The sequence below is a fragment of the Ricinus communis genome, chromosome 5 (assembly GCF_019578655.1).
Source record: "Ricinus communis isolate WT05 ecotype wild-type chromosome 5, ASM1957865v1, whole genome shotgun sequence".
Taxonomy (NCBI): domain Eukaryota; kingdom Viridiplantae; phylum Streptophyta; class Magnoliopsida; order Malpighiales; family Euphorbiaceae; genus Ricinus; species Ricinus communis.
Window position 1 is genome coordinate 31,662,362 of NC_063260.1, and position 24,866 is coordinate 31,687,227.

The following is a 24,866-nucleotide window of genomic DNA, read 5'->3' on the forward strand; positions in this document are numbered from 1 at the left end:
ATTAGTCAAGCGTATTAAACTTGAAGCTTTTAATTATTCTTATAAATATTTCAATTCAAATAGAGCAGATGGATTTCGGTTCATATTGCTTTATGGACTCAACATCTATTCGGTGCCATTTAATTGGTAAAGAAATATATGTTAGTGTCTTTTTTTTTAAATAATTTATATTTATTGATTTTATATTATTTATTAACTTAATTTTGTTAAAAAGATATGTGTAAATATAAATATTTGTAGTATAACTTTAGCTTGATGTTTTTTGTTTATCAACTGTATAAAGACATTTTATGTTAATAAATGTTCATTTGAATGAATTAGTAGTATAATTTTCATTAATGACAAATATCTATTGATAAACTAATGAATATTATGCCTGTAAATAATGAATGTTTATATCAATCATAAAAAAATTTCAACATGCATCACAAAAACAATAAAAGCTTTTATAAATAATTAATATTTTTATTTGAGAATATTAATATATATAATGAATATTGCAATACCAAATAATAAACATTGACGAATAATAAATCAAAGAAAATGAACATGAACATTAATTATAATGAATATTAAGTTCACAGATAATGAATATTTCAATATAAAAAAAAAATCAACTATCATATAATGTTACATCTAATGGACATTATATATAAAAAAATAAATATTTTAATATATATAAATAAATAAGAAAAGATTAATATGTATATGATCTAATAAAAACTTTTTAACAGTGTCTGTATTTTTAATATAATATTAATTTTTATGAATTTGTTTGTTTACAGCGTTTGTTTTAGGGTTTTGCGAGACTTAATCTTGAGTTGAATTCTTATTTGTTGAACTTGGAATTTTCTCTTCTCTCTTTCTTTCAAAGAAGCGCTTTAAACTAAAATTAATATCATAAGGGGTTTAAATTAATTTAATTAGTGTAATAATAGTCTTAAGGGAAATTAACTAAGCACGGTCATTGTGAAGCTAAAAGTTTGGTATTCTAGATTACTTCCATCATTCTATTTTGATATATTTCTTTCAATTTATACATCAATTAACCAATCTAATTTTTTTATATTTATTGATGGTATTAATTTTTGTTAGACGAGTTATAACTGACTCACTTTATATTAGCAGTTTGTAATAATTAATTAATTAATTATAGTTTTTGATATTTAACTATTAAATTAACAATTAGAAAATGGGCTATAATTTTATGGCAAAAATAAAAAGAACGAATTACCAATAAAAATTTGAGATCATAGAACTTAATTTTTAATTTCAAATTTGTGCACAGCCTCTGATCTCTAAATAATAATTTACTTTCCGTTTTCCCAAATTGATATGTTACATGCACGTTCTGCTCTTTTTTTTTTTTAATTAATTAAAGATAGAAAAATAATTATTTAAAGTAGAAATGCAATTAAGGATCGAGATGAGATGAGATGAGCATTAATTAATGAAAGATTTATCCTGATTTTGGGATTTGAAAATTGAAACGCTTTACTCTTTAATTAAAACCAATGCCTCTTTCCAAGTAACTTATCCAAATTGCACGCTTCATCTTAATGATTAAATCATTATTAGTTAAGAGCTCGATGTTAATTACCAGGTTCAAGAACCAATGAGCTTTTTTAGAATTTAAACTATAGAAATCAAATTATAATAAATTAAAACAAAAAAAAAAGTTGAAATCGGGTTTCTGTAGGAGTGTTGCAACATAACTCATTATTTAAATTATGCATACAAAAATTTCTCAAATATTTAAATGGTTTGAATTGAAAATGTATTATTGAAAGTTTAGATCTATATATAAATAAATAATATATTTTAATTTTGACAAAAGAATCACATCGTGGTTTGATGAAGAGAGTAATCATAAATATTTTGTTGAAATTGCTTAATAAGCTTGCATTCATGCATTCTAAAAATTAACATGATTTAGCCATTCGTAAAATATATAAATTTATATATTAAAATTTTTATTTTTATTATTAGAAATTAAATTTTTTTATATTATAAATTTTAGAGTAAGATTATATATTGTTTGAATGCTTAAATTCCCAACGGCATTATCACATGCATTTATAATTTTATAATAAAAAATGGGTATTATATTATATATTCACACACCAATTTGCAGATAAATATGGAGTTTTGAAAAAGAGAAAAAAGAAAAAAGAAGAAACGTTGAATAGCCGATGATTCGGTTGATTAAACAAATGAAGAATTTCAAAAGAGAAAAGAAAAAGAGGATCCACATACATATATTAGTAATACAGAAGAAAGAAAAAGACAGAGTTGACTAAGATATCGATTGACCATTTGATACCACCACCACGTGGCTTACTCGCATGACGTAGAAATATTGGTGCGAGGTTAGGTTTTGACAGCTTGGAACCATGGAAATATGTCATTCTAACATTTCAAAAGCAGCCATCACGAAAACGGCATTCGGACAACATGTTTGCGTGTTCTTCCATTCCTTCTCCCCTATTTTCCTTTTATCTCTTTTGCATTTTCAAATCCTTTCCAGTCCGACAGAATGGAACATTATGATAAAAACGTATATGCAAAAACATAACAAATAATTCCAAGATTGACAACCTTTTTCTATAAAATCAAAATTAGAAAGTGAGTCCACCGCACCACTCACTCATTGTCAAAGAAACAGTAAACCAAAATTCCTGGGTACAGTGGAGTTTTGGCAGTGCTTTTCCCTAGCATTATAAAAACAAGCAAAAACGAACTTGAAACCAGTACGTACGTACGCAGTAGCCACCTCTTTTGATGCTCCATGCTTTTAATGATCTGCTGACGCACTGCAACTTGATTTTTATAGCTGTGTTGAAGTATGGGTTTTCTTTAAATGAATAGTTGGCAGTGGCTAAAAAATGGTCCGTAAGGTTAGTTGGTTTCTCAATTAAAATTAACCATGTGATGTAAGCCACCGAAATATGATTTATATTTTTTCAAATGACTTCTTGACTCGGAACATGATAATATATACTTGTAAGCAAACATGTTGGTATTAATTATGGTTGGAAATGGATACCCTTTTTCTTTTTTCTTTTAGTATTCTCATACGGAAGATAGACTTGGTGCATGCCTGTGTCTAAGTAATGACTTTCTATTAAAGAAATCCATTTTGCTTTTTAATAACTATGCTAAAATTGGAGTACAGTGGATGCGCTCCTAGGGAGTTTCTAATCAATCAACTCAATGTGAGTGCAGCATGTTGCTCTTTTCTTCGGCCATCTGCAGATTAACCAAAACAAATCAATGGGAAATTTATTTGGACAGTCAAAATTAAGACCTTTTATAGACAAAACCAGATCAATCCAATTTTCTCAGTTTTTTTTCTTTAAAATTATTATCATGGTCCGAAATCTAGGACCGACCATCTCCAAATCCAAGAAAAACAAAATTTACAACGAATAAAAAGACATATAATAATTGTTTGGTCATGTTTTTCTGATTCTTAGTCCTAATATTCTGCAGACCTTTTCTAACCCAGTTGCAGCTGAAGTAAACAATTACAGCTAGATAGCTATTCTAATTTGGTATAACAATGTAATGGTAATAACACACCCATTACTCTTTGTCAACCTGACTGGCAGACAGCACACTCATGATCATGACCCACGTTCGTGTTTATTAATCATGCATGTGTCTGTTTATTCAATCCCTCTACGTACTTCCTTTGAAAAAGAAATTTCAAGAGTTGGTTCTTTTTCTTTTTCTTTTTTGAAGGGTTTGGAAGAGAAAGTGTATTATATATATAGAGGCATTTAATAAAGTTGAAAAGTATGTAGTTGGGAGTTATGGTCATGCACTAGACAAATGGGCATGGAGTATAGTATATATTCTATTTTCGTTTTGAATGTGAATCTTTTTTATTTATATGACCAGACGAAATGCTTTTTCAAAGTCGTGCATTTATAGGTTAGATTTCCCTTCCCAAGTTCACGCACAGCGTAAAGGAGGAGGTGCAACCCTTTTGAACTTGTTTCTTTTAATTTTCTTCGCTCGCTGCAGCCCTAGCTAGCTGTGAACTACTATTGGATAAGCAATGACGATTCATATCTCTGTGATGACTGCTTTCAAGAGGATAAGGGAAAAAACAGGGAACCACTATTGTTATGGTCATCCATTGAAAACTTGTCTATTGTTTCTTATATTATTTCCTGGTCAGGGTTCAACTACTGACAAATGCTAACAAATGTTTAGGAGAGTTCAGATTGGAATTATTTAAGGACCTTTTTGCTTTTGTAAATTTCGTGCAGTATCCTAGGAAATATTCAAGTAGAATAAGACTAGAGCTTATATTATCTTTAGCTGTCTCATTGACATGACTCTAATTTAGAATCCTTCACTCGATGGCCACCTTTTCGCTTAACTTTAATTTCTTTGTCTTCATAGTCAGAGGTATTTAGAATAGAAATGTATTATTTTCTTTATTATTTATTTTTCCGTAAAAATTGTCATTATGGTTATTTTTCATAAGAAAGTTGAATTTGTAATCTAGGCTAAGGCAAGTGTTTTGGGTTCAGGTGGAAGCCCACATGCTTACTTCTTTTAGGCCGAGGAAGCATGAAAGACAACCCTCTCGTTATTACAGATCCGAAGTTGGGCCATCAGTTGTGAATGCTTAATTCTGAATGAGATACTGGGCTTTAACCTGAGGTCCTTTTATTTTATTTTTGCTGAAGAACCTGCAACTTTCTATTCTCACACATAATTTGCTCTAGGGTCTTTGTTCATGGAATCAACAATGAAGAATTCAAAGACTCCAACTTTCTATTCCCGGTTAATCACACACTCTCATACTCAATACACATACAGCTAATCAAAACATTCAAAACCATTATATAAGGATATTGTTATTATTTTTTTCTTTTTAATAACCAAGAAGAAACTTGGAGTTTCTCGTCTTGACTAATATAACTAATAAATATGCAGAAACAAGTAGCTAAATGACATGATCAAAAAGCAAAAACTTGTGCTCTGTGGCGTTTTCGAGACTTCCAGTAACTTCAATTCAATTGTAGACTTCACAAGCGACACAACACGAACATACTGGGCTAAATAAGATGAATAACAAAATTTTGTCTATTGCAATGTTTGCAGATTTGACATCACAGTGGATATGCACAGGAACTTATTCTCAAATCCTGTAGCCTAATCTACAGAGTTTGTACCCTAATCACCATCATAATGGAATCCTCCAGCTCCAGAACCAAAAACTGGAACACCCTTTAGATGTAATTGACAACATGTAAGCTAACATGCTCCTTGTCGAGTTGAATGACAGCACTTGAGCTAACATGTTAGATGGCACTACTTGTATGGATTCTTCAACCGTTTTTGGCAGACGAATCTAAGTAAGAAGTAGAAAGCTGAGAGAGTTCATAAAAATCTTCAAGAAGAAATCAAGAAATCAGACCAAGAATTCAATTAATCATCACATATCTTTGTTGTAGATGCCATCCTTCTTATGATTGCAGACCTGAAACTATGAGTGTTAGCAGACTGCAAAGTTACCTTCTTGCAATTAGAAAAGAACAGTCACATTCAGCTGGTCCCTTTGTTTAACGGTACTCATCTTCAATCATTACTTTAATGATGTGAAATTAAAATAGTATAACCATTACTAACGAGCTTTGTCTATTTATACTTAAAAGGTAAATTTGTAAAACATATATAAGCTCCTTTAATTAAACTAGTCGGTCCATCAAATTTAATCGATTTTATTGAGATATTAGACTGGTTTAATAAAGAAAACAAGAATTGATATATTTTTTTAAATTCAATCAAACTAAAATTTAATGGATTCGATCAGTTCAATCACTGACCAAATCCTTAATTGGTTCAATCACTAATCTATTTAAGTAGTTTTTTAGAACGCTACTATTTTATACACATATATTTGTAAATATGTCTTAATAATAATAATAAAAATAGCATAAAGTAATATATATATAGAGAGAGCAAGTTCGTCTATCTTCACAAAAGTTATTTTAAAATTTTAAAATTATCTCTTAATAATATGCTTCGTTTAGTTTGATGGATGGCTTAATTGAACTCACATGCTCAAAAATCATCATGTTGCTCAATATTCTGTTTTCTATAACCTTCAAATACCATAAAGCAAAAGCAGTCATATATAGAAGGCAACAAAAGAAAAAGAAAAAGAAGAGAGAAAAATGAAAGTGGAGAGAGTGAGAGAGACTAACTTATCAAATTTTTTATGCCTCACTCATTATTAAGAATCCACTTTATTCATTTCAATACTATCCTTAATTAAACCAATCACCACCCTAACATAAGAAGCAGGACTTCTTCACAAAGAAACTTCCATCAAATCTCTAATGGCTTATGTAGATTTCTTCATCTCCTGCAAACTCATGCCATTTTCTTCTACTTTTAACTCTTTAGTTTCCCTATTTATTATGCTTAATACTCTTCCATCTTTTAGCCTTACAACAGCTCAAGCCAGCCATTGCAGAACCTTTTGCGGCACTATTCCAATAAACTATCCTTTTGGTATTGACGATGGCTGTGGCAGTCCTTATTACAGGCACATGCTCGTTTGCTCTGATTCAGGCAATCTCGAGTTTCGAACGCCTTCCGGTAGATACCAAGTTCACAGCATCAGCTACTCCGATCCCCACATCATAGTCGCTGATCCATTCATGTGGAATTGCCAAGATGGCAGTCACTTCAGGGCAACTAGGCCTTTTAGCCTTGATACAAGTACACATTTTACGCTCTCCTCTCAAAATGACTACCTTTTCTTCAACTGTAGTGAAGAGAATGTGATCGTTGAGCCTAAGCCTATTTTTTGTGAAAGGTTCCCTGATCAGTGTGATTCCACATGCGATAGTGCAAGTTATCTTTGCAGGCACCTGCCAGGATGTGCTACTGCATTGGGTGGAAGTTCATGCTGCTCTTACTACCCGAAAGCAACCGAATCTTTAAGGCTTATGCTCAAATACTGTGCTAGTTATACAAGCATTTATTGGAGAAATAATGGTGCTAATTCTCCTTATGATCAGGTTCCTGAATATGGGATCAGGATCGATTTTGATATTCCTGTCACTACTCATTGCCTCGAATGTCAAGACATGACCAAAGGAGGTGGAACTTGTGGATTTGACACGCAGTCACAGAATTTCTTGTGTTTGTGTAACGAAAGAAATGTCACCACTTACTGTAAAGGTATGTCCTTTAATTAAGGCTTCTGGAAATGTCTCAAAACCCAGAATTATCTACACGGCTTCTATCTTTCCTAACAACTTGAGAACTACTTGCAGATCATGGAACTTCTAGGCAACACAGCAGGGCTGGAGTCATTGCAGGTGAAATAACACTGAAGTTTGAATTATAATTCCCATGTTTTTCTTTAATCTTGCATATTTGGATGATAACGGATTGAAAATATAAAAATAATTAAGCTTATTTAAGTTGATGTTTTCTTATGGGGGTAAATACAGGAACGTTAACTGGAGTTTCAGCTGCTGGGGCCTTAGGAATTGGTGCTGGCATGTGGTACTGGAAGAAAGTAAGAGCTAAAGCACCAGTTACATGTGGGGTCCAAAGCAACGAGAATAGGCTTTTCTGATGAAACCCGCCAATTAAAGCAAACACCATAAGCTTTATTTTTAGCCCTTTTCCTTTTCATATTTATTGAATTGCTTTTGGACATGCCCTCCTTGATTTATGCTTCTATGGCTATACGATTTGTTCAGCTATTGGGTTTATAATCAATATAATGCTCAACGAAAAGCCCAATGCTAATTCTGAGATGTAATTTATATTTCATTAATTGGAAAACTAGGGTGCAACTTTTGATGGTTAATATCAGCTTGTTTCACATATTTTATAACAGTCTCTTAAAAATGTACCATACAATGTACAAATTCTGGTTAATTACTTTATAATATGTGCTTCCCTGAAAAGCACTTTGCAGGAAAAAGGAAATAAGAAAAATTACAAGAGGCTTGGCAAAATGTTTACTGATATCCACATGATTTACCAGTTACGCAACGTAATGGACCTGCGTCAGATGTTAAAGCAGGAACCAATAATCCAGGAGCAACAGGAAATGATTGAGTTCTTGAATAAGGCGGAATTATACTTCCGTATCCGGATTGCAGAAAATAAGCACCATTCATAAATACATCTTTAGAAGACCTCCATTTCCAATTCTTCCAACCACTTTTCGCTTCTCTCTTTGTAACCTGTCGTGCGACAACCAATCACATCATTAGTAAGCCTCCCTAATTCAAATAATAATCATATAAATTTGCTGCTAATTTCCCATATATACCTGCTTTGAAGAATAAACATCAGGAGCTATAAAGTAGTTCCCTTCACTAAAGATGGTTGGGTCAGCACTACCACCAATTGCATACATTTTCCATTCATCATATCTGTTGTTGGCAACGTGGGCATAGCCAAATCTGACCCTGAAATGATGCACCAAACTTTATATATCCGATTTAGTTATGTTAGAACTATGAGAAAACCACTATCAAATTGTTTTCCCTGCCTACCTTGGCATCCTCTCAATAAGTCCACTGCCGAAGTGGTTGAAGGCTATTGTTACTTTCATAATCTTATCTGCAGAATACCCGTCATTGTGCCCGAGCAGCATTACCTGTTCATTTGCGCAATATATAATACTTGTTTAGTAAGCAATAGCAGTACAAATTTTACTTTCAGGAGTAAGGAAATTTAAGTACATAACCTTATCATGGTCAGCAAAGTAATTGTTAGAGATGGTAACTCCAGTTGAAGCATGGATCACATCGATTAGACCATCAGTACCGTGAGCAATGTAGCAATGGTCAATCCAAACATTGGAAGAAGCAAATATAACAATGGCATCCCCATCAGAGCCGCTACGTTGTCCAACATGTGTAGGACTGCTCCTAACCATGCCTGATTTCCCTGGCTTGCAGTCGTGAATACTTATTCCATGTATAATGACATGGCTAACACCTTGAATTGTTATGCAGGGTCCATTCGATATCTCTACTTTAGCCCCTCGTCCATCTATAGTCTTAAAACTGTTCACTATAAGCTCATTTTTAAGGGTAATAACCATGTCCTTGGCAAAAATGATCCATAAAGGCTTTGTTTGGATGACACCATATCTAAGTGTGCCTGGCTTGGGGTTGGCTGGATCATCAAATGGAGTGGTCACGACGTATATAGCCCCGAATTTCCCTCCAATGGCGGCTTTGCCAAAACCCACAGCGCAATCAGCCAAGGAGTGGCGGTTGGTTGCCCAATTGGGGTTGGTGCGCCAGCAGGAGTCTACTGTGTTGAAGAGCTTCTTAGAGTTTTTGGGTAGATAACTTGACAAGGGCTTGTAGTCAGCTGCGTGAGCTTGAGAGGTTAAAGCAAGGTAAAGTAAAAGACATGAAAGGCAACGGAATGGGGCTGGTGAGGCCATATGTTTTCGTTTGGGATTATACAAGAAAAAGTTGGAGAAAAGAAGCAAAATATATAGAACATGTATGAGAAGGTGGGACACACGATCTCAGTGTTGTATTTAAGAGTTGTTTGGTAGGATTCTTTTGGTGCCTGAAGCAACGTGAGTGCACGAGCTTACAATAAACATTCATATTGTTTTATGTCAAGTCTACGGACTGAAGTAATCAGTACATGATTGTTTTTGCAAGTCGACTTGCTAATTCTAAGTCCTGAAATCATAAAATACTTTTGTTTGGGAGTCACTTCCATACTCTGAATGCAGTGACAAATATATTTTCAGTACATTTTTTTCTTTTTGACATCATATTTTCAGGAGTTTATACTTGAATAATTCGCAAGTTTTAGGAATAAGTCTAAACATTTATCTTTATATTTTTAGAATATAGCACCAAATTTTTGTCTCTCGTCCAAATTGTCATCAATGAAATGTGAATTAATAAAAACAAAAGATACAATATTGGTCCTAACATTTCATATTGTAAAATCTTCTTCTTTTTTTTTTTTTTTTTGTTGAGAAAACATATTGTAAATTCTTTAGTCATTGGCCAATAATACACTTCGATCTTTAATCAATTTTAAGTAGCAATTAACTAACAGAGGAATTATTTATTATTGAACAGTATAAAGACATACTATGATAAAAAAAAAAAAATGCTATTCTTGAAATTACAAGGAAAAGAATTGCAAAGAAAAGTAAACCTATTTATAATTTTTTGGATTTTGATAATATTATGACACTCTACTATTCTTTTAAATAATTTACTACTTATATGTCTTTTTATTTATTTAAATAATATATATATATATTTTAATAATTTATCTAAATTAAAATTACATAAGTGAATTTCATAATTGTAAATACTATTGATTTAATTTTAAAAATAAATAAATTCTTTTAATAAATAAAAATAATATATTTAATTAATAACTAAATTGACTAATTTAATATTTAATTATATTATTAAATTATTAAAATTTAAAAATTAATTTTAATATTTTATAAATTTATATAGTATTATATATATTATAAATTAGAAATTAGAAATGCTCTAATTTTTCACCATCGATGAATGATTAGATTAAATGGGTTGCGTAGACAATAACGATATAGGAAGATGAGTCCGAGCCGTGGTAGCTAAAAAAGGAGTGCTGCAATCAGCAATGCAGTAACTCTGAAGAGTTGAGACTTAATTTCAGTTTCGAAACTAAAAGTCTTCTGAAATCTGAAAAATACGGGTAAAGAAGTTTTTCCATTTATGCAGCGTTTCTTAGAGGGTAAAACTTGTCATTAATGTATACTTCCTTTGAAATGATTGCAGCATTGGCTTATATAGAGTTTCAAATTGCGAGAGGTGTCCTCATATTTTACCTGCTTATCCCCCCATTTCATCTTTATAAGAAACTGAAACAGGGAATATATAGGTTTACAATCAACCCAATTAATTCAATTCTCTGGAATAAATTATCAGACCAATTTTATCCTCAGCAAGCTTTTCCTACACTGCAGGTTAGAGGACCCGCATCTGATGTTAAAGCAGGAACCAAAGTTCCTGGAGCAACTGTAAACGATTGATCTCGAGAATAACGTGGTGCACAACTCCCATAACCAGATTGAACGAAGTAAGCACCATTCATAAATATATCCCTAGACGACCTCCATTTCCAATTCTTCCAGCCTCCGGGTACCTCCCGCTTGGTGACTTGTTTGATATTGGGATCGTTTGGAGCCATAAAGTAGTTGCATTCGCTAAAAATAGTAGGATTAGCGCTGCCACCGATCGCATACATTTCCCATTCTTCATACCGATTGTTGGCAACATGGGCATAGCCATACCTCACCCTGCAATATCATAAGCACCACAGTTTTTGGTATGTTCGATGCAATTCCATTCCATTTAGTTCTTGGAAATTAATCATAAATGTACATATACCTTGGCATTCTTTGGACTAGTCCAGGGCCAAAATGGTTTAAGACAACTGTAACTTTCATTACTTCATCTGCACTGTATTCATCATTGTGCCCTAGCAGCATCACCTGTCAGTACCCAACAAGAAAATGATCGTACTTTTACCTTTTGTTGATGCAATAAGCAAAGAGTAACTAAAGCACTAATCTCGGCCTACCTTGTCATGCTGGGAGAAGTAGTTGTTAGATATGGTGACTGCAGTTGAAGCATGAATCACATCAAGGAGGCCATCAGTGCATCTAGCAAGATAGCAGTGGTCAATCCAAATATTAGAAGATGCAAAAACAACAATCCCATCTCCATCAGAGCCTCGACGTTCCCCAACATGTGAAGCACTACTTCTAACGAGGCCACGCTTCGATGGCTTACAATCATGAATGCTTATCCCATGTATAATCACATGGCTAACACCTTCAATTGTCATGCACGGTCCGTCTGCAATCTCTATTTTAGACCCTCTCCCATCTATGGTCTTAAAACTATTCACCATAAGCTCATTCTCGAGTGTAATAACCATATCCTGATCGAAGATTATCCAAAGAGGCTCTGTCTGTATAACACCATACCGAAGTGTGCCCGGTTTAGGATCTACAGGATCATCATCAGGGGTGGTGACTACGTAGATGTCCCCATCTTTCCCACCCAACGTAGCTTTGCCGAACCCCACCGCACAATCAGCCAAGGCTTGGCGATTGCTCGCCCAATTCGACTCGGTACGCCAGCATGAATCTATGGTGTTGAAGACAGTCTCGGTGTTGGTAGGAAGATAGCTTGATAAGGGTCTGGGCTTGTAAAAATCTGCATGAGCTCGCAAGTTCAGAGCAAACATTGCAATTAGAGAAGAAAAGAAAAAGAAAAATTCTGGTGGCGCCATAGAGTACGACTGTGTGGGATGCCACAAATGGAAAGTTACATATATGGATGGATAGATATAGAAGATAAGAACTTAAGAAGGTGGTGGGTGTGCACGATGTAGGGAGAGGTTAATCAGCTGTGAGTTTAAATTTGGTAGGATTTGATGATATATAAAACGTGGTTGCACAACGATAATACATTCAAATGCTTTTCTCGTCTAATGTTTTATATGCACGCAATTACAGATACTATGATCTGCTTGTAACATCCAAAACTACAAATTGAATTGGATGGTCATTTCTATATATTTAATTGGTCAATTTCGATATTAGAGACTTTATCTAACATTAACATTTATAGTTTAGCACAAGATGATTAGTTAGACACCCCTACTGTCAGAGGTCAGAATTAATTTTATTAACTTATTTATTAACCTATTACAATTAATTTAAGTTAAAATACACTTTCTGCTCAATTAAAAACTTAAACTATTCAATGGTCGAGGGCCAGAAAATCCACACGTAATAAAATATTAAAAAGAGTGTGCTGCTCTTATATATTAATTAGTTAGCTTATTAATATCAAATTTAATTTGATATTTATCTATTCTTTTAAATTTAATTCTATATAAAATTTTAAATTTATAAATAAATCTCATAAAATTTTATAAAATAAATTTCAACTAGACACACAGTATCACAATCTTAAACTAAATATATAACTCATTTCTTTTGAAATAGATTTTATATTTATTAAATAGCATATCAAACACCAAAATATTTTGACTGTTTCGTTAATTGAAGAAAAAGGAAAAACCTATAGAATATTAATGAAATGAAGAAACAGAAATAACAGAAAAAAGAAAAAAAAAAAAGAATCGTCGAGCTTAATTAGAGACGTCCAAGTGCTGAAACAGTTGGACTTGGGTTTCTAACTAAGGAAATATGTAAGGAGGGTTTTCTTCTTTTCTTAAAGCTCTCTTCTACCGTCAATATCTGCTATGGAAATAGAATATGCTTCAGTTTGAATTGTGGTAGGAGAATTAGTCATTAAGATTAGATTTCATATCCTGCATCAGAAGTTAAATATAAGTATAAACCAAAAGAGCAAAGTAAACCAAGAACTATGAATTTGTATATATCAATGTTTCACTTACATGTGTACAGAAAAAAATAAATAAAACCCAGCAAACCCTATAATCTGGTGAGGGTTCGCACTTATTCGTTACGCAAACTCACAAATTATACACACATTTATACTATTTTTTGAGAGGTACGACACTAACTGGTATGAAGGTACACATAATTAATCAAGAATTCAATTGTTTTTGATCCAAATGCTTGATTTCTGTATCGTAAATTCTATGCATAACTGCACATCCCATAAACACATTTGTTCCCTTTCTTGCACTTATTGTTGCAACCACCACAATGCTTGTTGTTGGACATTGGATTCACACACCCACCTTTGCAGCAAATCTCAGGGTACTTGCACTTCTTCCCACAGTTGCCGCAGTTAAGTCCGTCTGTCATTACGTTCACACATTTCTTCTTGCAGCAGTCTGGCCCTGGGCTCCCCTTGGCACGGCAAACCCTAGGGTATTTGTCGCAAGTCATCACTGCTTGGCTAGTTTTCTGTGCAAGAAAGCGGTTTGCTCCTCGCAAAGAAGATGTTAAAGTTGTTTCTCGGTCCTGATTTAGCCAAGGAGTATCATCATCAGTGCTACCGTCATCGTTCTCGAGGAAAGTTTCTTCCTCAGTTGGTGCGGTGGATGACAATACAGAGGCAGCAAAAGCCATGAGCATGGCCAGTAAAAGAAAGAACTTAAAAGAAGACTTCATGTTATATATTGGCGGATATATAATAGAGAGAAACAGATTAAGAAGGAGGAGATGGAAGGTAGTGAATTGGGGATTGATGGAGAGGTAAATGGCGGGTATTTATAGAGGGTGCGTTGTTGTGAACTTGGTAAACAAGTTGGATTGGGAGGCTGGGGAATTTGCAATATTGCATGGGAAATAATAACTTAAATAAAATATTGTGTGCTGGTAGTGGAGTGGTCTAATTCAACGGCCTAAGTAAACCAAAGTTAGGCTTTCCTAGAAAATATTATATTTATAGTCCTAATTAGGCGAAATAGCTCAGATTGCGTCTTTGTTTTGTGCTTTTCTATATTGGTATTTAATTGGGCAGACGAGTCTGGCATCATTTCTTATTCATATCGTTTTTAACGGTTGTGATCCCATCCATTTCATGTTCTTATTAACTACAATTGTGGCCTTTCTATATGCTCCTTGCAGAGCAATTCTACTTTTCATATTACGAAAGCAATGATGACAACTTTTCATTTTAACAAAGGATAAGCTGTTGCTAACAGAGAGTATCTTTATTTCTTGTTAATCAATACATTTAGAGAGTACTTCTAATTACACTAGACCCATGTAAAGCAGTTTATTCCAGAAATTGCCAAACTAAATAAAAATAAAATGACATGCAGCAATAGTTCTGAATAGTTTTCTTCCATTTGTTTTTATTAAAAGTTCTTTTTTTTTTAATTAAAAATTATTTCTAAATATTCAACACTGATATAATAAGATGACGAGCAAAACTATAATCCAAACTAATTTTTATAGTTAATTCCGAATTATTTTCTAGTAGCTGTTTTAGATTCTTGTTGATACCGGCTTTAACCGCATCAACCATTTTTGCTTTAGAAATTACAGTTCCTAACGTGATTTGATGGATTTTTCTCACAGGACTAAAAAAAGGTTCGAAATTGAGTTCCGAATTGATTGCTAATAGCTGGAATCAAACTTTTTTGATAGCTTTTTTTTATTGTTCAATGACATGATATATACTATTGAGAAGAGATTATTACGTTTTCTTCTTAATGAATGATAAAATAGGGGTGCTGCCAACTTTTCAGTTTCTAGAACACAAATACTGATTATTTATTTATTTTTTAGTTTAAATAGAAGAAGAAATATCTTTTTTTTTTCCACATTATTTAATAAAAAAAGGTTTATTGAATACAGAATATACGTGTATAATCATATAGAAAATAATGTAATAATTAAATAAAGAGAGTATATCCTCCCAAAAGCCAATAGAGTGACGGCTTCACATTATTTGGTGACAATTTATTTTCTTCACACCATGAAATACAACTTAATTTTACCATGAATCTCCAATAATATCTTTTTCCTAACCTCACGATGCCTATTGTTTAATAAATTAAAGACTGGCTCTCTAAGCATAGCTACACAAGCCATACGCACATGAGCTTCCCTTCTTGCACCTGTTGTTACACTTACCACAGTTCTTCTCGTCATTTGATACGTTCACGCACTTCCCTTGACAGCACGTTTCTGAATACTTGCACTTCTTCCCGCACTTCCCACAGTTCGATTCATCCGTCATTACATTAACACACTGTTTTCTGCAACAGTAGGGTCCTGCACTTCCCTTGGCACCACAAACTGATGGGTACCTGTCACATGTCATTGCTGCTGGGCGTGGGTTAGAGGCTAGGAAGCGGCTATGTCTAAGGGGATATGATGCTTCTTGATCGCTTCTGGGCAAGGGGAGTTCACCATTGGTGTCATTATTTTCGTTTTTAGCTTGTAGCTTTTCGTTGGTTGTTGTTGCCGATAGAATGTTGATGCCTGTGGTTACAAGCACTAGCAAGGTGAATAAAATTCTTGATGACTCCATGGCCATGGATATACGTCGCAAGGGTGTATGGGTTAGAAAAGAGAGATTGTTGTATGCTTGTGCTGTGGGATGAGGAAGGAGAGGAAGCTGCCAGCGTATTTATAGAAGCCAAATGGAGAGTACGTGAAGATCTTTCTTCCTTTTCCCCGATAATGGTTGTCGTTTTCTATAACTACAATTCTAAATCAACTAATTTGAGGTTAGGCTTGAGATTGACAACATATCTTGGTAAGAGGAGAAGTACCCAAGAAAAAGAAAATTTGCTTTGATACGAAAAGGTGATTGAAATGCATAAATGTGGACATGAAAGTTCTCAGGAATTACCGCATTTGGCTAATGGGTGCATACTTATGTTAAGGAAATTATTAGAATTCATGAGCTTGGATAAACTGAAATTAGTAGAATGAATTCGTTACCGTTGCTTTCGCTGCACCTCATTATTTTTTTGATGCCTCTGATGTGCATCACTAACCGTCGCTGCCACTCGTACTGCATCACCTGTCGATTCCTTTTTCTTTGTTCAATTTTTTTTCTTAAATTTGATTTTGACTTTTATATTTATTTGAATAACAGAAAAATAAAAGAGACTAGTGGATAGTGGTGGCGGCGGTGGTTGATTTGGTAGAAAGTAAAGGTATTAATGTAATTTGAGTTTATAAATTTTTATTATTTGATTTTGGCCTGTTAGTCTTTTGATTTGTACATTTAGTTTTTTATATATATATATATAACTTAATTTGATAAAATTATAGTTGCTAAAACCAAAGAGATTGATTAAAATTGTTAAAAACATGCAATAGTTTAGACTTTTTGAAATATTAGGCCGATAGTATTCACCATGACTAAACTTGTCAAAATTTAAAAGATTAGACAGAAATATTAAAACACGCAAAAAGATTTTAAAATATGGTAGTCATTAATTTTGGGATTAAGTTGATACGACAATGCATCTCTAATTAAACTAAGGATTGTAATGGAGTTTATGGGTTTTAGCTCTCAAGGTTGGGGCTAAGAAGTTCAAAATCTTAGACATTAGTAAGAAGATGGGTAATTAAGGATATATTAATGAAGCAAGCAGCCAGAAGTTCAAACTATTCTGCAGTGTTTTATATTATTGGAAAAATTAGTTATGGAAGCACTTGTGCAATTTCTTAGTATGTTTGGACTTTGTGTCCAATTCTTGGAGCTGCTAACCAAATTATAGACTAAAGTCAAATGATTTGTTCTAGGTTTGGCCAGTCTGCAATGAAGCACTAACTGTATTAACTCAATACAACAATTAATCTCTTACTGTGCTTAATTAACATGCACGTTGGGGTAATTATAATCATCATCATTGTCTAACGACACCATTAATTAATTTTAAGCGGTCAAATTAATACAGAACAACTTTTTGGAAATCCGTCGGTAGCAAAATTGACTTGGCAACAACTTTATTTGCTTCCCCTTTAAAGTAAAATCGCTTCTTTTTGTTACTCTCTTTCAACAAAATATGTATAATGTTATTTTAATTATATATATGTATTTTAAATTTTTAAAATTTAAATTAGACCAATTTAAAAAAAATATGGATGACTAATATTAAATTAAATATTATTATAATAATTCAATAAATTATATGTTGTATTATATAATATATGTTTTAATGACAGTATAATGGAATGACTATCTTTATTGTGTTAGCCATTTTTTTATTAGACTTTGTATAAAAAAATTATACTCCTTATTAAAAATGAAATCTTAGACTGTTAGTTACTAAAATGTTTAATTTTATTATAATGATAAAATTACACACTATATTTTATTGTTTGTTGATTCGATTTAGTTTTGGATTCTTTTTAATGTTAAAATTTATAATTAGAGTAATTTAATTTTAAATTTTAAATTTTATAATTTATCAATGCTAACATATATTTACAGTCATTAAGAATAATATAATTAATCTAAAATTAAATAGCAAGTTTGAGGCTTATCAGACGAAATTCACTGATGGAGAAATTTTGAATAATTCGTGCTTTCAATATGACTAATATTTCACTCCTGTTGTAATTTGTGAGTAATCAAAGCATAACCCATATGCGCAAAACTGCCCTTTCTTGCACTTATTGTTGTATCCACAGCAATTTCTCGTATCAAATGAAGCATTGCCCTTTGCAGCATGTTGCAGTGTACTTGCATTTGTAGAAAAAATGTATAGAAGAGAAAAGGATCTTTTGCTTATTTGACTGAACTGGGTTTAGAAGAGAGAAGTTATGCATGTTAAGGTTTTTGCCTTGCCGTCTCATAAGATTTTGGTGCTACTTTCTGTAACTCTTTCATTCCACAGTAATCAGTTTAGCTTTTTCCAGCTTCTGATTTGGTAGGAATTTAAAAAGAAAACCAGGACAACAAATCAGAACAATATCTTATATGTCTATAGCTACGGAAACAAGCTAGCTAGACATGATTCTCTAAATTGATAAGAAAAGCACATATTCTAAATAGTAATATAGTAGTACGTGCCGAGACAAGTTTGATCATAAGGCTCTCTTCCATCTTTAACTTTTACACAGTTTTATACGCTGTTGCATCATGGACTTGGAATCCCTTAATTATGCATTTGGATGATGAGTTCTCATTGCCTTGTAATGCTTACTCTGATCTTTCCTCTAACCTCTATCAGTGCGCAAGCCTCTACATGCAATGATGGAGTTTCTGCTGTCAAAATTCTTGGAAGAAATCATGAGAGGGAAATTGGCTCCAGTGTGGAAAGCACCAAGTCTCAGATGAATGATTCATTTCCTCATGGGACTGAGAATGGAGCGGGAACAACTAATCTTGGATCGTGGAAGGGGAAAAGTGGCTCGCATCATAGGCATCACTTCAGGAATGTAAGATATAAGAAAAAGATATTTTAGAAATGTTAAAAGTGAGGTTTCTTGGATTATTAATTACTAAAATGAATGAAATGAACAGGCTCATGGGATTCTGAATATAATAGGCTGGGGAGCTTTATTGCCCACTGGAGTGATTGTTGCAAGATACTTCAAGAAAGTTCCTCTGAAATGCGAGGAATGGTACAATCTGCACACGCTCTGTCAAACATCAGGATACATCGTTGGAGCTGTCGGATGGGGTGTTGGTTTGTGGCTTGGAAATTCTTCCAAGCAGCACACGCTAAAAACACACAGGATTCTTGGTATCATTATATTCACATCTGCAACTGTACAGGTAAGTAAGCAAGCAAGCAAGCTTTAGATTAGCTAATCCTTTCCTGCCTTATTTTTAATACATCTGAAATATCTTTTTTTTTTTTTTTTTTTTATTTGTTTTTCTACTGCATCTGCATATAATGCAATTGCAGATGCTTGCCCTTTGCTTGCAGCCAAAGAAAGATGACGATTACCGCAGGTACTGGGAAATATACCATCAAATTCTTGGGTATGCACTGATTGCTATAATAATCGCCAACATATTTCAAGGAGTTCATAATCAAGCTCATCCTGAGAAGTGGAAGTGGATATATGTGGGGATACTTGTAATTTTAGGTGGTGTTTCCCTAGCATTGGAAATTTTCAGATGGGTGAAGCCAAGAATTAAGCACCAGCAGATGCCATTTGAAATCAACAACACCTACACTTGCACATGAATTTCCATTAATATGTTCTTCGGAAGTTTTATTTGGACCAATTTCCACAGACAGGAACAATCCATCCAGCAAAATAAAAATAGCACTGCACTTCTATATTTGTTGAGATGGACTAGTTCTGAACTATATATTCTTTTTGCAAATTGATATTTCATTTCATGAAAATTCTTTTTGTTATATTATTCTTTTATATTGCTTTTACCACTGGCACTATGCATATTCAAGTCCACTTCTTCTTTAGCATGTTACACATTTCCAGTATTTTTTTTTTTAAAAAGAAAGGTATCAATACCAAAATATAATTCCTAAAATAATATCAATAATATAAAAATAGTAAATATTATTAAAAAATTAAACTCTTATGTTTAAAATGATGTATAAAATTAGTAGTTGGGCTCTAAAACGCAACGTTTAATAAGATCTAAAGCCGACGGGTGAAGAAAGATGTTGTGAATTAACGGTCGGAGATGGACAATCTAGAGGAACAAACCAAGAAAGTTAATCCAACAGCAAAACAAGAACAAGTGGTGGTGGTGGAGCCACAATCTGACATGGCAGCCGCGATGAACGGAGTGGCAGCGGCGGCTCTCCGGTCAGTGCTTCAGCGGGTTCAGCAGGCAGCGGAGCGATCTGGTCGCGGGGCCCAGCAGATTAGAGTGGTGGCAGTTAGCAAGACGAAACCGGTGTCTTTAATCCACCAAGTGTATGATGCCGGTCATCGGTGTTTCGGGGAAAACTATGTTCAGGAGCTCGTTGAAAAAGCTCCTCAGGTTGTTGCTTCTCATTTTGACCTCTATCATCTCCTTTTTCCATGTTTCAATTTCTTGATTACACAAATCAAGTTAATAGTATTGGATGCTAATTTCAGCTTCCTGAGGACATAGAGTGGCATTTTATTGGGAATTTACAGAGTAATAAGGTCAAACCTTTATTGGGTATGCTTCATTCTCTCTGTTGATTACGTAATTCTGGTGGTTGTCACTGTTCCAATGAGTTTAATACTTGTATTTTGTGTTTGCGTAGCTGCTGTACCAAATCTTGCTGTGGTAGAGAGTGTTGATGATCAAAAGGTGTCGACTTTTCTTAACAAAACTTTCATTTTGAGAATAACAGATCATAACCTGACTTTAATTGTGTAAGAATTATCTGATTTTCTAATCATAGTGAATGTTACTTTAGGATTCTTTTTTAAATCATAATGATTGTTTGAAATAAATTCAGTCCAGTTGAATTCTTGCAAAACCATGTCACCTGTGGCATGATTTCATTTCAAAAAGCTGTCTTTTCTTTTCTTTGTTTTAAGTGGAAAGACCGAAATTCGAGCCCCTTTAATGTTTTCAAACACGGCAATCGACTAAATAAAATTCAATTCTTGCATTTTTACAGCTTCCGAACACTGCAAATGAGATTCTCTCTTGTATTCAGACTGCTACTTCATCATCTTGTTCTAGGGCCTTAGTTTTATCAATCTTCTTTGCAGATTGCCAATCATCTTGATCGTGCAGTTGGAAATTTGGGGAGGAAACCTTTGAAGGTCTTGGTCCAAGTAAATACCAGTGGTGAAGAATGTAAGTAACTCTAACTATGTTAGTAGTAAACTCTTTTAATTGTTCACATCTTCAAGTTTCAAGCTTCAAGCAACGGACATCGCTTCCAAAGTACCATTTCCTTCCTGGAAGTTTACATTGTGATGGAAGATGGAACTGTCACCCAATTGCTTTAGGCAGAATTTGTGACTATAGTAATAAAACAGTTATTTTTAGGTTATGCTTAGCATCACTTATCCTTTAGGAATCATGAGTGAATAACAAATAAATGGTTTCAAGAGGTGATTTGAGACGGTTTGTCAATGTTTTAGTGGTTCTTGTTGACTGATACTGTTTGCCGGTTATCAATCCCACCAAAAGTTTAGTTGTATCAGAACATGTGTTTCACTGATTTTGTTTACTTCTAAGTTTATGGCCTTACATCGGTAATTCACTAAAGTTATATGCTTGATGAAATGTTTTTGCATCTTGGGTTCCCTTTATCATTTGAGGTGTTCCTTTTCTATTTGGTTTTTGTTCTACTCCGATCTATAGTTTTGTGGTTTGCTATGGTTTAACTCTTAATGTTGCTTTTTATACCATTATGCTAGAAATATATATTCAAAGGATTTCTAGCATGTAACAAATGCATATAGAATGCAAATTCTCTGCAGCTTTCTTACTATTTAATTATTTACCACCTCCATCGTATTCCTGAGTTTAGCTGTCAAACAATCTCATCACCTTATCAGTGCTAGTTGTGGTGGAGCCTCCATTGTTCTTTTCAGTATAGTGTTTCCCCATTTAAATTATTTCCATATGGATTTCTGTTGAACTACCAATCTCATCAGCTGTATTTAGTACATAATCTGGTCATTGTGTTGATCTTTGTCGCATTTTTGCAGCAAAATATGGTGTTGAGCCTGCAGGGTGTGTGGAACTTGCAAAACATGTTACTCAGAGTTGCCCAAACCTTGAATTTTGCGGCCTAATGACAATAGGGATGCTTGACTATTCATCAACCCCTGAAAACTTCAAGGTAATAGCTTGACATTTTTTTCATTGTTATCTTCTTTCTCTTGTATTATCCTCTGCTATATGAATCTGACTATGCATCTCCTTTTCATTCTCTTGGCATTGTTGGTGCTCTAGTTTTCTGATTATAAAACTATATGATATTGCCAGACATTAGCAAACTGCAGAAGTGAGGTTTGCAAGACCCTCGGTATACCAGAAGAACAGTGTGAGCTCTCAATGGGAATGTCTAATGACTTTGAGCAAGCTGTAAGGGCTTATAGCATAATTTACTGCAGTGCATAGCCTTTTAAGGAGATTATGCAGCTAATGAATGAGGTTGTTTTGCAGATTGAAATGGGGAGTACCAATGTGAGAATTGGATCTACTATTTTTGGGCCTAGAGAATATCCCAAGAAGAAATGAAAGAAGGTTGTTTGCGTCCTTTCTACTGTCTTGAGCTTGAGATCCCGACCATCTTTCATTGATCTTTCAGGGAAAAGCACACTGGGCTGGCTTTATGCTATTTGATAGCTGTTTTATTTGTAATATGAACAGCGAAATAATATTCTCTATCCACAATTTTAGTATATTGCACATTGAGTAATCTCCATGGCGAATGATCATTTTGAAGTTCGTGTTTGCTGATATCATATCATGTTGTGGAATTTTTAAGTATCAAAACCATACACAAAAAAAAAAGAAAAAAAGAAAAGGAATTCATTTCGTGCAGATCCAGTGATTTTGGGGCTGGCGAAGAGTGCTTGTCTGGACAAAGCATTTAGCTTTTAATCTCAAGTTTGATTTCCTCTCCTATCATTTATAATTAAGAAAAAGAAAATTGTGTTTGCAATGTGATATTGTAATTTATTAGTGACACGAGAATTGAACAAATTGATAGATTGACTACCAAAATTGCTAAGCATGCAAGTAAAAGAAATAAAAACATGTGTCCAGAATTTAAGCTGATGTGGCAGCAATAGCGCAAAGTGAGATCAAGGAACGAAGGGCTGATGAAAAGGAGTGCAGTTTGCTAGAAACATATCAATCAGAAGACCTGAACTCAAAGAAGGAATGAAATGAAAGGTAGGGGAAAGCAAAAGGGATTGAAGGTGATACTGTGGCTGATGGGGATATGTACTGTGGGTTACATATTAGGCCCTCCTCTCCACTGGCACCTCTCCGATACTTTAGCGGTCACTCTTTCCTCATCTTCGTATTGCGCTACATGCCACTGCGATTGCTCTTCTCTGCCCCTCCTCTCTCTCCCTCGCGGTATTCTCATCTTATTCCTACATGCGTCATTTTTATGTACTGTTTAGGAACAAAAGCTTTAGCATTTAACCTTTTTTAAGAATTTGCTTCAACATCTCTGCGTCATTTGATTTTGTCCTCTCATACAGACGTTGAGCCTACAAGCGTCTAGAAAATTTATGTGAGAGGGAAAGATCATATTCCAATTGTAGGGCATTACGAACGATTCCTTTTTTGTTTAGTTTGCTATGATCCATGTGAGCAGATTGTGCACTGAAGTAACTCCCAAGCTTTCTGTATCCTGGGGAAGCTAATCTAATGTGGTGCGTGTGTTTTCTCGCAGGATTGAACAACAACTCTTTTACAGGTCAGTTTCCTTTCCCCACAGTTTTTACAAACACGATGGACATAAATGTAATTACCAAACATCATCATTCGGAGCTTTTGTTGAGGTTGAAATCTCTACCCATAAGCGATTGGATAGTTCTATGTAAAATGATCAAATTTTGATTCTCTCTTTCTGTGCGGTTGATTAGCTTCCAGGTTTTTTAATTTCCTTTCTTAAATAAAAATTCCTCGGCATTTTCGGGTTTCAGTTCAATGAAAATCTCTAGTTTTTGTTGCAAATTCCTTTGGATAAATTTAATTAAGCATCTCAGTAGAGTTTGAAAAACTGAAGCAGCAGACTCGAGAAACTCAGAATAATCTAGCACGCTCGCACCTGTTCATTAAAGGGGCCAACGAAGGGAACGGGTTCATTCTTCACTGTGTTATCCTATTTCGTTGATTGTAGCATTTTCTTACAGTGTTTCCAACTTCTTTACAGACTGTATGAAGAATGACCCAGAGGTGAGCGAGGAGATGGAGAAAAGCTTTAAAGGTCTGTTGTCAGAGGAAGTGGGGCTGAAGGAAGCTGAAGCGTTAAGAGACCAACAGCGTGCAGATGTGGCGCTGTTGGAGGCTAAGAAAATGGCATCCCAGTATCAAAAGGATGCAGATAAGTGCAATGCAGGGATGGGGACTTGCGAGGAGGCAAGGGAAAGTGCTGAATCCACATTAGAAGCACATTTGAGACTTAGTGCAATGTGGGAACTCAGAGCTCGTCAGAGAGGATGGAAAGAGAGCATGGCTAGATCTCTGCTTCTTAAATGACAGATTTCCATCGTCAGCCTATATAATCCAACTTTTTCAGGAATCTCTAGTCTTGAACGGCTACGGCACATGCAAGAAATCATGTAACAGTTTTTGAATTGACCCTTCTTCTGTTCCTCATTATCTTGAGGCCCCACTCAATCTATTCTTCAAGTTATGTGCTAAATCTGATTTTCTAAATTTTGCTCTACAGTCCTAGCAGTATAGGGGGTTTAATTTACCAATCCTCATTTTATTTCAGCCAAATTTGACTTCCTTCAC

At 34.1% G+C, this 24,866-nt stretch overlaps 8 protein-coding genes across 8 annotated transcripts; 4 read left to right on the forward strand and 4 right to left on the reverse strand.

Annotated features, from left to right (window-relative positions):
• The first annotated feature begins 6,179 nt into the window (after nt 1–6,179).
• Nucleotides 6,180–7,852, forward strand: LOC8277991. The gene is made up of 3 exons (XM_002518397.4): nt 6,180–7,212; nt 7,308–7,352; nt 7,488–7,852. Exons 1-3 carry the CDS (start codon nt 6,363–6,365, stop codon nt 7,613–7,615), a joined length of 1,023 nt encoding a protein of 340 aa, XP_002518443.1. The 5' UTR covers nt 6,180–6,362; the 3' UTR covers nt 7,616–7,852.
• Nucleotides 7,853–7,962: 110 nt separating this feature from the next.
• LOC8277990 (putative pectate lyase 2) lies at nt 7,963–9,866 on the reverse strand. The gene is made up of 4 exons (XM_002518396.3): nt 8,744–9,866; nt 8,550–8,653; nt 8,324–8,462; nt 7,963–8,234 (listed from the first exon to the last, which is right to left on the reverse strand). Exons 1-4 carry the CDS (start codon nt 9,452–9,454, stop codon nt 8,007–8,009), a joined length of 1,182 nt encoding a protein of 393 aa, XP_002518442.1. The 5' UTR covers nt 9,455–9,866; the 3' UTR covers nt 7,963–8,006.
• Nucleotides 9,867–10,829: 963 nt separating this feature from the next.
• LOC8277989 (probable pectate lyase 16) lies at nt 10,830–12,451 on the reverse strand. Its single transcript, XM_002518395.4, has 3 exons — nt 11,620–12,451; nt 11,427–11,530; nt 10,830–11,335 (listed from the first exon to the last, which is right to left on the reverse strand). The coding sequence occupies exons 1-3, from the start codon at nt 12,334–12,336 to the stop codon at nt 10,978–10,980; spliced, it is 1,179 nt and encodes a 392-aa protein (XP_002518441.4). The 5' UTR covers nt 12,337–12,451; the 3' UTR covers nt 10,830–10,977.
• A 978-nt stretch (nt 12,452–13,429) lies between these two features.
• Nucleotides 13,430–14,239, reverse strand: LOC8277988 (stigma-specific STIG1-like protein 1). Its single transcript, XM_002518394.3, has one exon. The coding sequence runs from the start codon at nt 14,156–14,158 to the stop codon at nt 13,679–13,681; it is 480 nt and encodes a 159-aa protein (XP_002518440.1). The 5' UTR covers nt 14,159–14,239; the 3' UTR covers nt 13,430–13,678.
• A 1,117-nt stretch (nt 14,240–15,356) lies between these two features.
• On the reverse strand, nt 15,357–16,098 carry LOC8277987 (stigma-specific STIG1-like protein 1). The gene has a single exon (XM_002518393.4). It carries the CDS (start codon nt 16,035–16,037, stop codon nt 15,567–15,569), a length of 471 nt encoding a protein of 156 aa, XP_002518439.3. The 5' UTR covers nt 16,038–16,098; the 3' UTR covers nt 15,357–15,566.
• Nucleotides 16,099–18,515: 2,417 nt separating this feature from the next.
• LOC8277986 (cytochrome b561 and DOMON domain-containing protein At5g35735) lies at nt 18,516–19,824 on the forward strand. The gene is made up of 3 exons (XM_002518392.4): nt 18,516–18,901; nt 18,987–19,241; nt 19,375–19,824. The coding sequence occupies exons 1-3, from the start codon at nt 18,635–18,637 to the stop codon at nt 19,657–19,659; spliced, it is 807 nt and encodes a 268-aa protein (XP_002518438.3). The 5' UTR covers nt 18,516–18,634; the 3' UTR covers nt 19,660–19,824.
• A 225-nt stretch (nt 19,825–20,049) lies between these two features.
• LOC8277985 (pyridoxal phosphate homeostasis protein) lies at nt 20,050–22,832 on the forward strand. The gene is made up of 7 exons (XM_002518391.4): nt 20,050–20,429; nt 20,528–20,594; nt 20,683–20,729; nt 21,140–21,227; nt 22,091–22,224; nt 22,371–22,469; nt 22,551–22,832. Exons 1-7 carry the CDS (start codon nt 20,127–20,129, stop codon nt 22,623–22,625), a joined length of 813 nt encoding a protein of 270 aa, XP_002518437.1. The 5' UTR covers nt 20,050–20,126; the 3' UTR covers nt 22,626–22,832.
• Nucleotides 22,833–22,976: 144 nt separating this feature from the next.
• Nucleotides 22,977–24,771, forward strand: LOC8277984. Its single transcript, XM_002518390.4, has 3 exons — nt 22,977–23,474; nt 23,797–23,820; nt 24,280–24,771. Exons 1-3 carry the CDS (start codon nt 23,279–23,281, stop codon nt 24,603–24,605), a joined length of 546 nt encoding a protein of 181 aa, XP_002518436.1. The 5' UTR covers nt 22,977–23,278; the 3' UTR covers nt 24,606–24,771.
• Nucleotides 24,772–24,866: the final 95 nt, after the last annotated feature.